The sequence below is a fragment of the Bufo bufo genome, chromosome 11, assembly GCF_905171765.1.
Source record: "Bufo bufo chromosome 11, aBufBuf1.1, whole genome shotgun sequence".
NCBI classification, from domain to species: domain Eukaryota; kingdom Metazoa; phylum Chordata; class Amphibia; order Anura; family Bufonidae; genus Bufo; species Bufo bufo.
In genome coordinates, this window is record NC_053399.1 from 3,579,262 (window position 1) to 3,592,891 (window position 13,630).

At 45.4% G+C, this 13,630-nt stretch overlaps 1 protein-coding gene across 1 annotated transcript; it reads right to left on the minus strand.

The window, feature by feature from the left end:
- Positions 1-327: 327 nt before the first annotated feature.
- On the minus strand, positions 328-13,242 carry LOC120982238 (interferon-induced very large GTPase 1-like). The gene is made up of 2 exons (XM_040412249.1): positions 13,140-13,242; positions 328-7,769 (listed from the first exon to the last, which is right to left on the minus strand). The coding sequence occupies exons 1-2, from the start codon at positions 13,201-13,203 to the stop codon at positions 559-561; spliced, it is 7,275 nt and encodes a 2,424-aa protein (XP_040268183.1). The 5' UTR covers positions 13,204-13,242; the 3' UTR covers positions 328-558.
- Positions 13,243-13,630: the final 388 nt, after the last annotated feature.

Sequence of the window (13,630 nt, forward strand, 5' to 3'; positions counted from 1 at the left end):
TCACACGTCCGTAGTGGATTGCGGATCCGCAATACACCCGGCCGGCACCCCCCATAGAACTGCAATTGCGGACAAGAATAGGACATGTTCTATTTTTTTGCGGAGCCACAGCCAGGAAGTTCGGGGCCGCGCTCCGGAAATGCGGATGTGGAGAGCACATAGTGTGCTCCCTGCATCCCGTTCTGCCCCATTAAGAATGAATGGGTCCGCACCTGTTCCCGATATTGTGGAACGGATGTGGACCCATTTGCGGACGTGTGAATGGACCCTAATCCTGACTTCTCCTAAAGCAGTTGCAGAGAGAACAGAGCCTCTAGGTGTAACGGTAACGCCCCTGTTGCTCCTAGAGGAGCATTTGCATATAAACATAATTTTTCTCAGCAATGCGGGCACATGTGAACACGGGACCAAGACAAATGCCTTCAGCTGCCAAGGGCAGATGTAACAGGTCCGCCGGTGTCAGAGGGACAGATCTACTGACAGACGCCCTTTAAATCGGAGGTGTCTCTTTGTGTCAAGCGGAATGAGCATCAGATGGTCTGTAGTAATATTTTCGGTTTACAGTTGTTCTCTCAGTTGTTTGATCACTTCCTGTTTTTCTGTTTGTGACCACTCAGCCGGGATCTTCCCCCTCTTCTTGAACTTCAGGTTATAGTCGGCCTCTAGTTCACTCTGGAACGTATTCACAAACCACTTCCAGTATGGCTGCCATGAGTTGTCTGGCGTGATGCTCCACTTGGCATAATTTGGCCCAATGTCTCTGTAATTTTTGTAAGGGACCTGAGTTGATTGGTCAATCACCAGACAGTAGTCAGAGCTCACAAGGTTAGAACATATTTCTATGACAAATTCGTTGGAATCGATCCATGAGATACCAGTTATGGCCTGGGGACGATGGAAAGTTACAGAGTGGTCACCATCATGGTTGGCAATGGTGTGGGTACAAATGGCTCCACAGAAGGGGCATTGATCCCAGCATCCACACAGCTGCTTCACCAGTATATCATGAGGTTTGGTCTCAAAGGAGTCGAATGTGGTTGTTTTAAAGTCTTTCTTGAACTCTTCAATGGCTTCATTCCAGGATGCACACATGACTTCCTGAATAAACTCGATGTCTTGAATCTCCTGGTGTTCAATGCTCTTCAGATCGGCTCTTGTAAAGGTCACATAGTCTTCAATCCTCTTATAGAAGTCATCAAGCCATTCGGACACTTTGCCATTTTTATCTTTGGCAAATCTGGTGGATTTAGCAATGCTGAAGAGGACAAGTTTGTGGAAATGATCTAGGTTAATGTGTAGGACATCCTTGAGTCTATGCGCCTGTCCCTCTATGTAGTAGTTGTTAACACTTGTCTCAATAAAGTTTCGGAAGAAAGTCTTTGGGAAGTGAAGATATTGTCGGTATTTCTCAAAATCTTCTTGTTCTGCCAAGTAAATCAAGATGTAGGTCTCCAGCCTGGACCGATTGCTGGCAAATGCCGGGTAGTTGCTGGTCATCTCATCCACAATTGCCATCCCCGTCCGTTCATACAGAGCTGGCTGTATTGCTTCAAGGATCTTTCTACATAAGAAGTCTGCAAATATCTTAATTGAGGCAGCTCCTTGGCAGGAGATTTTGTAGCAGTTAAAAAACTCCTCCCGTTTGCTCTCAAGGATAACTACAGGGTCGTTGGCATGCTGAAAAGCTTTGTGCATTGCCTGGAAGATAGGGACAGCCAATCCGCAGAAGTAGAGAGACACCTGGAAGTTAAACGTCTTCGTCAATGTGAATTTATCAAATTTCTTTTCATTTATTTGTTCAGATACTTCTTCTATGATTTCATAGAAGAACGCTTTCGTGTAGTCCACCTTTTCCCACTGCTTGTCTTTAAGATATCTGGTTATGACTTGTTTGAGGTTGAGGAACACTTGCTCAACGCTTCTCCTCTCAGAATCGCCTAGCTGAAATATTCGCCACTTCCCTACTGCGTGCTTCGATAGGTCAGCACTGGATGTTGTCCACCTTGAGAAGTCGTGCAGCTTCTTGCTCTTGCTACATTCTTCCTTGTAGTATTGGAACAGAACATCTTCAGCATCTGTGATTATCTGAGGCTCCTCGGGGCTGGGAGAAGTGCTGCTGATCTCTGTTACCCACTGTTGCCATAGGGCGCTGAAATGATCTTTAAGCTCAGACTCTTCTAAACCTTTGTCCTTTAAGTCGAGGGCTAGCTGCTTACTCTTTCTGCGCAGCTCTTCTTCATAGCTCAGCTGCCTCTGGATGACTTGATTCTGGCTCTTCTTCAGCTGTATGCGCTCTACCACTTGTCTCTTGGTTTCTTCCATTAGGTCTCTCTGTAGACTATTTAACCTGTTTTGAATGTTAGCTTTCCACTGGATCAAGATCTCTTTATCCTTCTCTTCACAGAAGAACAATTCTAGCTTCTCCTGGATAGACCTTTCCTTTACCTCACCCTCATTGACATAGCTCACAGCAGTAATGTCACCTTTCTTAATTTTGTTGTTCAGATTAGCCTGAAGTTCAAGAAAATGGCGTCTCAGCTGCCAGGTCAGCTTTCTGTAGATGTCTTCAACTTTTCTGTAAGCAGAAATTTCTAAGGTGTTCTTAAAGCTAAAAACAAAGTTTTCGTTTTTAAGTGCTGTCCATAGGTCCTCTATGCGTACACAAACCTGAGAAATGCTCAAGATGCCCCCAGAATCTATCTTCCTGGAATTTAGTATCATATCCTTCACTTTTTGGGTGTTCTCACTGTAATGGGGGTTAGGGGTTGCCATTGGTGGATTACCTTCCCATAAATGAGAAAAATAATAAATGTGACGATTGGCATCAAACCTGATGACATCACTGAACCGCTGAATGTGGCACATTTCTTGCTCGGCTGCCAGGGCTGTCATCTTATCCAGCTCTGTCTGAAGGTTTCTGCGCCCGTCTGCATTTTTATCTTGAGCAGTTACTTCTGCTACATTTTGGTGCACAAAAAGGCAGCTTGTAGAGAGCTTCACCTGCTTCATCCTTAGAAATGCCTGGACAGCTATTTGCAGAATGTCCTTGATCTCGGAAGGGTTCTCGCCAAACACATTGATCAATGTCATGTTGCCGACACCGATTACAAAAGTTGCCAATTCATTGTCGTGATTCATTGTTGACTGATTTGATAGCTCCATGGCTCTGAGACCTTCAGTATCAATAATCAGCAAGTAGTCAAAGCCAAGCTCATTTTTGAGTTCATCTGCAATTTCCATCAGTTGCATGAATGCTCCTCTTGTGCATCTGCCGGCACTCACACCAAACTGTAGACCAAACATAGTGTTGAGGAGAGTCGACTTGCCTGAACTCTGGACTCCTAGCACAGAAAGCACAAACATCTTCTTATCTCCGATGATCTTTATAACTTCTGCCAGAACAGCTTTTATCCAGTTGATTGGCACATAGCTAGCATCTCCATCCATGAGCTCGATAGGATATCCATCGTATACTATCATATCGGCAGCAATTTTTGGCAAGTTAGAGAAACATTCGTCTTTATGCTGCAGGTCATGTAAAGCCTCGTAAGTCTGTCCAACTTCTCTCAAGATGTGCTCGAGACCAAACATGCTTGCATTCATTTGTGTTGAGAGAGCATCCAGGTTTCCTTGTATTGTTCTCACTAAGTCCTTGTTGTCCAGTTGTTCGGACTGCAGACGAGTCCATTCTCTGCTATACTTGCTGCGCAGCGTGGACATAACGTCACAGGAAATGTCATCTAGGAATATTTTCAGCCATTGCAGAAAGAACTGGTTTGTTGTTTTAGGCAGAGACATCTGTAAATTAATGAACTCCTTAATGAACAGATTTTGGCTTGTGTTTTTAAGTTGCTCTTCTCTTATAGACTTTTTATCTTTCTCAGTCTGACTTCGATGATGCTCAATGCTCCGATTCATCTTGTACTGAAGGTGGGTGAGCTCTCTGTCTTTTTCGCACCATGAATGCCAGAGATGCCCTGAGAGAGGCAGCAGCGTCACCTTGGCTGTCATCAGATCATTTTGCTTTATGTAAGCCATCATTTTAAGAGCTTTATCCTTGCCTTCTACACACTCCTTACTGTCTTCGTCCACATGGAACCCATATTGTCTTCCTATTTCTGCACAGGTTGCAAGACTGAAAGACTTGGGAGATGCAGCCAAGAAACGTCTGAGGGATGTGTTTAGTTCTTCCAGAACTTTTGCTTCATTCCGGTTTTTAAGACCAATTATGACTTGCATGCCATTTGTGTTCACATGTCGAGATGCTTCTATGTCCGGGGAGAGGATTATCAGGGGTTTATTTTTGAAGTTCTCTATGGACATCTTACTAGTAGACTTTGAGTTAGAGTAAAGAATGACATTGATTGAGGATATTTCGTGCAAAAATGCAGATTGTTTCTTATGTTCCTGGATGTCGCCCCTCAAGTTAACAAAAGCTGCAGACTGAGGAAACTGATCCGTGTCCTTCCCACTAGGACAAAACCAAAAGATTTCTGCCATTCCATTGATGAGTATACGACTGTCTACACTGCCATCGCAGTTCTTGTGGTAGAAAATGTTATGTTTGTGCTTACTTAACAGGTTGGTTAAGAGTTGAGATTTAGAGAATTGATGTGATCCAAACCTGGTGAAGGAAATCATTGGGACGTCAACTTGACAAATGAGTTTCTCTTTAAGTGTTCCTGTTTCCGAGAAGTCAAAGTTTAGAACATTTTTTTGAACTTGTCTGAATGCCCACAGAGGAAGCTCTATCTCCGAGTCATAAGGCCTTGGAACTAGAAAAGGCAGCGCAAACTGGCAGATGGACAATTTTGTGAAAGTGTATTGTCTCATGAAGTCATCTGCACAGTGATACATGGCCATCAAAAGGTCCATAGGATGTATGGTGACCCTCTTCTCAGAGGTTGCCAGTGCCTCGTCTTCTGAACAGGAATTTAATAAGTCGTCAATTGATTCAAATGTGCTGACCTCTAGTTCAGTGCTGCTGGCATTGATGGTTTTGTCGCTTCCCTTGTAAACTAAGTATCTGAACCGATAGTCTAATTTCATTAACATCTGCATAAAATGTAGTGGAAGATCACTCTCACAATCTGGCCATTTATGTAAAGATGTGTGGACTACATGAAAGTTTCTCCTCGTCAAACCTTTAGGAAAGTATTGCTCAAGGCCTAGACTCCTCATGAGATTCATAACTTCTTGTCGTTGAGTCATTGGATTGTTCTCTGCCCTGTTGGTCTGTAGAGATTCAGCTGCTTCCTTGGTTGTATGACAGACTTGCTTGATTTCTTCTGCCAGGCTTTCCATATTCATGGCGTCATAATCACCTGCCCGTAAATGCTTAAAATCCTCAATCAAAGAGTGAAAATCCCTCAAGTCTTTGTGTTTTTGAAGAACGTTGATAATTTGCGGCTGAAGGCAAGGCTCCAAATATTCTACAATAAGCTGTAAAAGCTTCCTCTTTTGCTTGGCCGGCCTGGGGCGATTCTCGTCACCCACTGTTAGCGCTGCCTCCAATAACAGAGCTTGGGCTCTGCAGATTCCGAGATCTTTGAGAGTGTGATATTCCTTAAGTAAATGCTGCATCTCATCAGCCAGGAAGTCGACTTCTTGCCACCCAAGCCTTTTGTGGAAATAATGTTTATGGACGGAGTAGCCTACACTGCTGGCAGCACACAGAACAATCACCTCTTCCTCTTTTTGCCCCATGTTTTTCAGATGTTTCAAAAATGAACCAATATAAGAATTTATAAGGACATTGATTTTGACTTGTACATCATTATCTCCCTCCTTGGGGTCATCATCTGGACTGAGTTGTCGGAGATCATTCTTTGCCTTTGATATGAAATTGAGGAATGTGGGGAAATCTGAAATATTGTAAATAGGTTTCTCTTCCTTCTCTGGAAGTAACCACCTGATTATAGGAGAATAGGAGTCTAAATTTTCATTAGCAAATTCAAGGTTTTGGAGAAGACATTTTAACAAAGAACGGATGACTGGCTCGTCTGACTTGAGGTTCTGTTTGTATGAGTCCACCACCTGTTGTAAGAAGCTGTGCAGTGCCTCGTGAGGAAGGCAAACATTTAACCAGATATTATAATTCCCGGTCTTGTCATTAAGTTGTTGTCTGAAGTCAATCAATATCTGCAGCTGCTGCTGTGCGGGTTCAACAGTCCAGGATGGTAATTTGGAGAGCAGTAAATTGGCATCATACACAGCTGTGGAGATACTCTCTGCAAGTGGCAAACGCAAATGTTTACCAGTGATGGCTGCATAAATGTCCTTTAGATCCTTAGCCACTTGGTAAGCGTCTTTAAAAAACTCTTTGTGCCCATGCAGTAGAATTTCCCAAACTGGAGTTAGATAGGATCCTCGATCTATTACGCTCCAGGTCTTGTTGTTGGCCTCAAGTCCTGACTTCCACTCGCTGAGAGAATCTGTAGTCAGCGGTCCTCCGGTTTTTGTCACCATCAGTTGGATGTCTCTCTTAATATTCTTCTTGTCGCTTTTTTCATAGTTTTTCTTTGTGTCTGTTTCTGTCACATTCCTGCTGACACAGAGAGACCAAGCACTCGAGTAACTGGCGCTTACAGAATAATCTACTACAGCCTGAGTCTCCTTCCTAACTTCCTCCAACATTTCTTGCTTAAATCCTTTGGATGTAGCTGTCCACCAGAATATCCCTCCAAAGTGAAGGGGCCCCTGATTGGCATGGGAGCCAAACCGGCTGAAGAAGTTTCCATATTTTTCCTTTAGTATTTCTGTCTTTTCTGCCTCACTGCAGAACTTCAAAACGTTCTCAGTTGATCTGAGGTCTTCAAGGGCTGCAGAGGAGAGCTTGAGCTGATCCTTCGTGATATAAGCGGAGGCCAGAGGGATGTAGCTGTACTTTGTAGTCGCCATGTAAGCGTGTTCATTGTGAGTCTCTTGCTGCTGTTTGGACTTGCTGCTTGAGTTGTGACATACACTGCCCTCGGCTTGGATACCCCAGAAGCCTCCTTTAGCTGAAGTGGCAATAGTTTTACCCAACTTCTCCATGGATTTATGGAACGCTGTCTCTGCTTCGGAGGATGAGAATTCCTTCTGCTCTAGCACTTGCTTTTGCTGAGGACCAGTGAGGAAAAAGCCACTTGGGACAGTGAGAAGATGTTCACGTTTTTGTAGAACATCTTCCTGATTTGATGTCAGGTATATTCCTTCCAAGGCAAGACCACCTGAGGCCTGCAGCAGAAGATCCTTGTCACACAGTCCATCACTGTGGAGTGGCCTCTTCTCTGTCACAGTCAGACCCTGCTGATATTTCTCCATCTTTTCTTCCAGAGATTCCACTAACGGCCGGGAGGATCTTGTAGTCATGTCCTTAGCTTTCGTTAAGGTTTCTGCTTCAGCCTTACCGGTCTTGTGAAGGTTCTCTTTGGCTTCCGTGTTCAGTCTTCTCACTTCATCCAGCTGCGCTTTTGCCTTTCTTTCCTTGTCCTTGTTTTTTGTGACCTGTTCATCTTGGATTTCCTTTAGTGAAGCCTGAGGGTGGGGGACATTCATCACCTTTCTCAGGGCTTGTTTTTCCCAAGAAGACACTGCATACTTCTCCACCATCTGGTAATCCTCAGGTCCTATATGTTCCAAACTCTTTGTATTTTCCAACCCCAGGTGTTTGCGAAAAAGTGAGATCCATTTTTCAGCGTTGAGGCCGGCATCTCTCAGGCTTTTGGTGAAGTTCGCAGAATCTTCCAGACAGTCTTTTTCGTCCTCACCTTGGTTCTCGGCCATAGCTGTAACATACAGAAGATTGTGATGTAATAGCGCACAGTGGATTGTGTCTGGACATATATTATGTAGTGGCTTCATATATACAACACAGGGTTATCACCTCCAAAGTGAAATATCAGGTTATAGCCACTTTCAATCCTAAACATGAGTAAGAAACTACTTGTTCCTAGTTACATACCATGCGCCGCATGGGCGCAGGGGTACAGTCACTCAATTGGCAACCTATTATGCATTTTTGGGATGCAGATGAGTTTTAATGGCAGCCACGAAACAAAAGGCCACCTGACACGTCCGTGTGCCTCATTTCTATCTGTCAGTTTGTTCCCGACAGGCAATAATAATCATACATTATAGAAGCAAATGGGGAACAAAAAAATTGTTCAAAAGGGTCTTCAGAGATTTTAATACTGACGACTTGTCCTCTGGATAGGTCATCGGTGTCTGATGGGTGGGGGTCCGACAGCCAGGACCTCCGCCGATCAGCAGCTTGAGAATGCACCGGCTCTCCTGTGAGTGCCGCAGCCTTCTCCGGGCTCACCAAGCACAGCGCTTCCCTTGTATAGTGGCCGTGCTTGGTATTGCGCTCGGCCCTATTCACTTCCACAGGGTTGAGCTGCTCCCAGGCCACGGGACCGATAAACATGACGTCAATGGCCTAGGAAAAGCTGCAGGGAGGCCCCAGTGCTACTGCCAGCGTCGGTGTCTTAATTAGCTGATCGGCGGGGGTCCCATGTGTCGGACCCCCACCAATAAGATACTGATGGCCTGTCCTGAGGATAGGTAATAAGTATTAAAATCTTGGAAAACCCATTTAATAAAATGTATTGAAAAAAAAGCCATTTTCTAAAAAAATAATGCACATATTGTGTGTCTGGATGTGTAACGGGCGCTATTATATAATAGTTATGGAAAACCTACGGTAAAAAAAATGTTGAATAGCTTTTTTTCTATCTTCCAAGACATAAGTTATAGGCACCCTAAAATGGTGACTCATAAAAAACCCGCCACCTACGACTGCATCGACGGAAAATAAAGACGTCTGACTCTTGGATTGCAGTAGTGTAAAAACTTTCCTCCGTTATTGTGTGAAAGTGGTAAAACATAAAAAGAGCGCGCCGCATAGATAACGGTATTAATACCCCGCGGTAAAGGCCAAATCTATCCAGCAAAAAAATCTATGGAGGAACTTCTGTCTTTTCCATTTCTGGCAGAGAGTTAATAAGTTATATGAACCCCACATGAAGCGGCTCTCGTCACAGGCACACGGGTCGGACGGGGGTCCTGGTGTCAGGCTGCCACCTAGTGGTGCACGTGAGCGGTGCGCTTCTAGGCAGCGTTTCTCCACTTTTACAGTCAGTCCCCACCAAGAAAAGTCATTCAGGCTCTTGAAAAGAGAGAGATCATGTGGCATATAGGCCCTGTAGTAGGTACTACACAGAATGTGCACTGTGTGGCCGTCGTGATGGTATATAGGCACTAAAATGGATAGTAGGTGTGCACTGTATAGCAGTAGTATTTGGGTGTCAAGATGGTATATAGGGGATAGGTGATCTCAAAAATATTCCCACAGTAACGAGAATTTATTGCGATAACAATATATATCATGATAAATACCCAATTACAAGAAATAACACTTTAGGTCACAAGGAGACCTTATACCATATGGAGGAGACCTTATACCGTATGGAGGATACCAGGAGATCTTATACCGTATGGAGGATACCAGGAGATCTTATACCGTATGGAGGATACAAGGAGACCTTATACCGTATGGAGGAGACCTTATACCGTATGGAGGATATCAGGAGATCTTATACCGGATGGAGGATACAAGGAGACCTTATACCATATGGAGGAGACCTTATACCGTATGGAGGAGACCTTATACCGTATGGAGGAGACCTTATACCGTATGGAGGATACCAGGAGATCTTATACCGGATGGAGGATACAAGGAGACCTTATACCATATGGAGGAGACCTTATACCGTATGGAGGATATCAGGAGATCTTATACCGTATGGAGGATACAAGGAGACCTTATACTGTATGGAGGATACCAGGAGACATTATACTGTATGGAGGAGACCTTATACCGTATGGAGGATACCAGGAGATCTTATACCGTATGGAGGATACCAGGAGACCTTATACTGTATGGAGGAGACCTTATACCGTATGGAGGATACCAGGAGATCTTATACCGTATGGAGGATACAAGGAGACCTTATACCGTATGGAGGAGACCTTATACCGTATGGAGGATACCAGGAGATCTTATACCGTATGGAGGATACAAGGAGACCTTATACTGTATGGAGGATACCAGGAGACCTTATACCATATGGAGGAGACCTTATACCGTATGGAGGATACCAGGAGATCTTATACTGTATGGAGGATACCAGGAGACCTTATACTGTATGGAGGATACCAGGAGACCTTATACCGGATGGAGGATACAAGGAGACCTTATACCATATGGAGGAGACCTTATACCGTATGGAGGATACCAGGAGATCTTATACCGTATGGAGGATACCAGGAGATCTTATACCGTATGGAGGATACAAGGAGACCTTATACTGTATGGAGGATACCAGGAGACATTATACTACATTGGGGGCAGCGTTTTAGCCCCCCGCCCCTCCCATACAGTATAATGTCTCCTTGTGGCCCCCATGCAGTAACATTTCCTTGTTGCTCCTGTATGGAGCTTATACTGATAGGACTGATGAGCTGTGTATTCTCTTTGGGTCAAGTTCATCACCCACCTCCTGCATCCACATCTATGTGCGCTATACTGAGTGCACTGTATGGAGAGGGGTCACCCTATATACACTATCGGGGGTGGGGGGAGTCAGTCATGTGTATATGGGGGGACATTTTCCATTTAGACTGTCACTTTTGTCATATGTGTCTGAGCCCTCATGACAGGCAGAGTCCTGGTGAGGTAGGAGGGAGGAGGGACAGCTGCTGCGGGAACTGACAGGTAATGTGTGCAGGTGGTCGGACGTTGTAGAAGCGGTCAGAGCAAGTTCAGCCGCCGCTAGGACATCACTATAATGTGAGAGTGCAAAACCCAGAAGCGCTCTGCTTCCAGGCCCAGAACGGCTCCCCCATGCGGCAATTCAGGGAGCTTTTGGTGGTTGTGAAAGGCCAGAGCCTGCTGGGGCTCCTCTGCTTTTCACAGATATATCCCTATGTCTGCCTGCAGGTGGCAGCACTACATTGCAGTACACCGAATCTTCTATTTATTTAAGGGGTTATGCAACTCCTATAATGACCCCCCCACCCCCCTTCCCCAATGCCTGGGTACCTCATTTCGGTTATACGTCGCTCCTGATCCCTGCACGGCCACCACTGCAGATAGCAGGCAGCGATAGGGACAAGCCTCCCTAGCGTCACCGGCGATGCTGGGGGGACTCTTTCCTGTCGTGGCCTGCTATTGGCTCAGAATAAATCAAAAATCAAACTGCAGCACTCGCCGGTCTTCAATTCATGCTGGTTTATTCACCAAAAATTGCGACGTTTCGACCTCTCGGTCTTTCTCAAGTTTGCTTGAGAGGTCGAAACGGCGCAATTTTTGGTGAATAAACCAGCATGAATTGAAGACCGGCGAGTGCTGCAGTTTGATTTTTGATTTATTCTGGATGAATTGGGGATGCTACAGACTGGTATCCGACACTGCGGGCACCACCACCATAGAGGCTTTTTGCTATCTTCTTGAGCTGCTATTGGCTCACACACCAACAGGCACAACCCTCCCCCACCCCCGGTCCCCACACCCTTTTGTCGCCGGATGTTTTGATTGCGCGACTGGGAGATGGAGTGGCGGCCGTGCGGGGATCAGGAGCGACGTGGGTGCCAGGGAAAGTATAACCTATATGAGGTGCCTGGGCATTAGGGGGGTCATTATAGGAGTTGGATAACCCCTTTAATGGATTTATTTACAATGTTAAAAAGAATTGGAAAAAAGTTTTAAAATTTTTTAAATTGCCCCCCCTTTTCCCAGAAAAAAATAAACATCGTAGGCATTGTCGTATACAAAAACGCCTGTACTATTAAAATATTTATCCCATGCAGTGTAATGGAAAAAGAATCAAAATGGACGATTCAACATTTTTTCATTGTGATCAAAAAGTCGTATAAACTCCAACATGGTGTCAATAAAAACTACAGATAATCAGTATTAAAACACAAGAAAAAACGATATAAATGTGGTATCGCTGTAATCGTACTGACCCGGAGAATGGAGGGAACAAACGCATTGAAATACCGGATCCGTCTCTCCGGTGTCATCTGGAAAAACGGATCCGGTATTTATTTTTTTCACAGATGTAAAGGTCTGCGCATGCGCGGACTGGAAGAACGGATCCGGCCCTAATACATTTTAATATAAATTAATGCCAGATCCGGCATTGCAGCAAGTGTTCAGGATTTTTGGCCGGAGAGAAAAATACAGCAACGCTAGTGTGAAAGTACGCTCTCCTCCTCCCGCTGGTCCTGTCTGCCCATGAAATCCCGCGCCTGCGCCGTACCAGTCCTCATTCGGCGCAGGCGCTCTGAGAGAAGGACGCTCGCTTGCCCGCTCCTTCCTAAGTGCGCCTGCACTGATGACGTCAGCCTACACCCGGAAAAGCGTCCTTCTCTCAGAGCGCCTGCGCCGAATGAGGACTGGTACGGTTCAGGCGCGGGATTTCATGGGCAGACAGGGCCAGCGGGAGGAGGAGAGCGCTCGCTGGCCCTGTCTATCAAGTGGAGGAGGCGGCGTGTTTATAGTCCGAGGATGCGGCGGCTCCAGCAAGTAACCGCCCAAGTTGCTGGTAGTGAAGTAATTAGCGCATTATAAAAGTACGATTTTTTAATAAATGACAGCACAGAGAGAGGTAAGAGGGGTATATATGGACTCAACTGACATTAGCTATTAGCTGAAGTCCGATACTGAAAATTACTAAATGGGGGGTGACAGAAGCCCTTTAAAGGCAAGGCTCCCCAGACTATCCCTTCTCCTGTTCTGAGCACTCGCCCTGCTGCCCCCATGTGGTCAGAATGTGACACTGCAGAGAGCAGCCCGAGAGCCCGCCACCGCCTACCTCAGCACACAGACGTGCAGACACCACTATCATATAATGTATACGTCCTCCTGGCGCTCTCCTCATTCAGCTGCTTTTCCTAACCCATTGTTTGGGCAATACGATAGTGCCCTAGGCAGTCGCCTATACGCTCACCCTGTCCCTGAGCAGATATGTAGTAGTGATAGTCTGCAGAAGGACACAGCCTTTGTAGAAGCAGCAGTGAGCATACATAAGAAATGCTCTGCAGAGAACAGAGGATGCAGTCAGGATGGAATAATCTGCAGGGGCACCTACCTTCTGGCACGTATTTCCCCCTCTCTTGCCGTCTCTCGTCTCCACAGGATGCTTTCACTTTCATTCTCTCCGTTCTTCTCTTTCCCTCCGCGGGGCCATTTCCTGTCAGCAGGGCTGGGACAAGGTCCACCACCATCAGAGGCCAAGCTTCCCCCCCCGCCATATAGATCTGTATGTTTGTTATTAATCAGACATCTGGTCTCTTAATGAATTATTCTAGTAAACTTCTATACATCTCTGCTTCCTGTCAATGAATAGGAACATTTGTGTTTACATGTAAAAACAGAAAACCAGAGAAAGCGAGATCTGCAAAATAGTGACGACACAAAGGGCGAGATTTATACCGAGAGACCAGGATGGATAGAATGGATAGGCGGCATTCTCAGTGATGTCACCGCTGATCTCTAATGAATGGATAGGCGGCATTCTCAGTGATGTCGCCGCTGATCTCTAGTGAATTGATAAGCTGCATTCTCAGTGATGTCACCGCT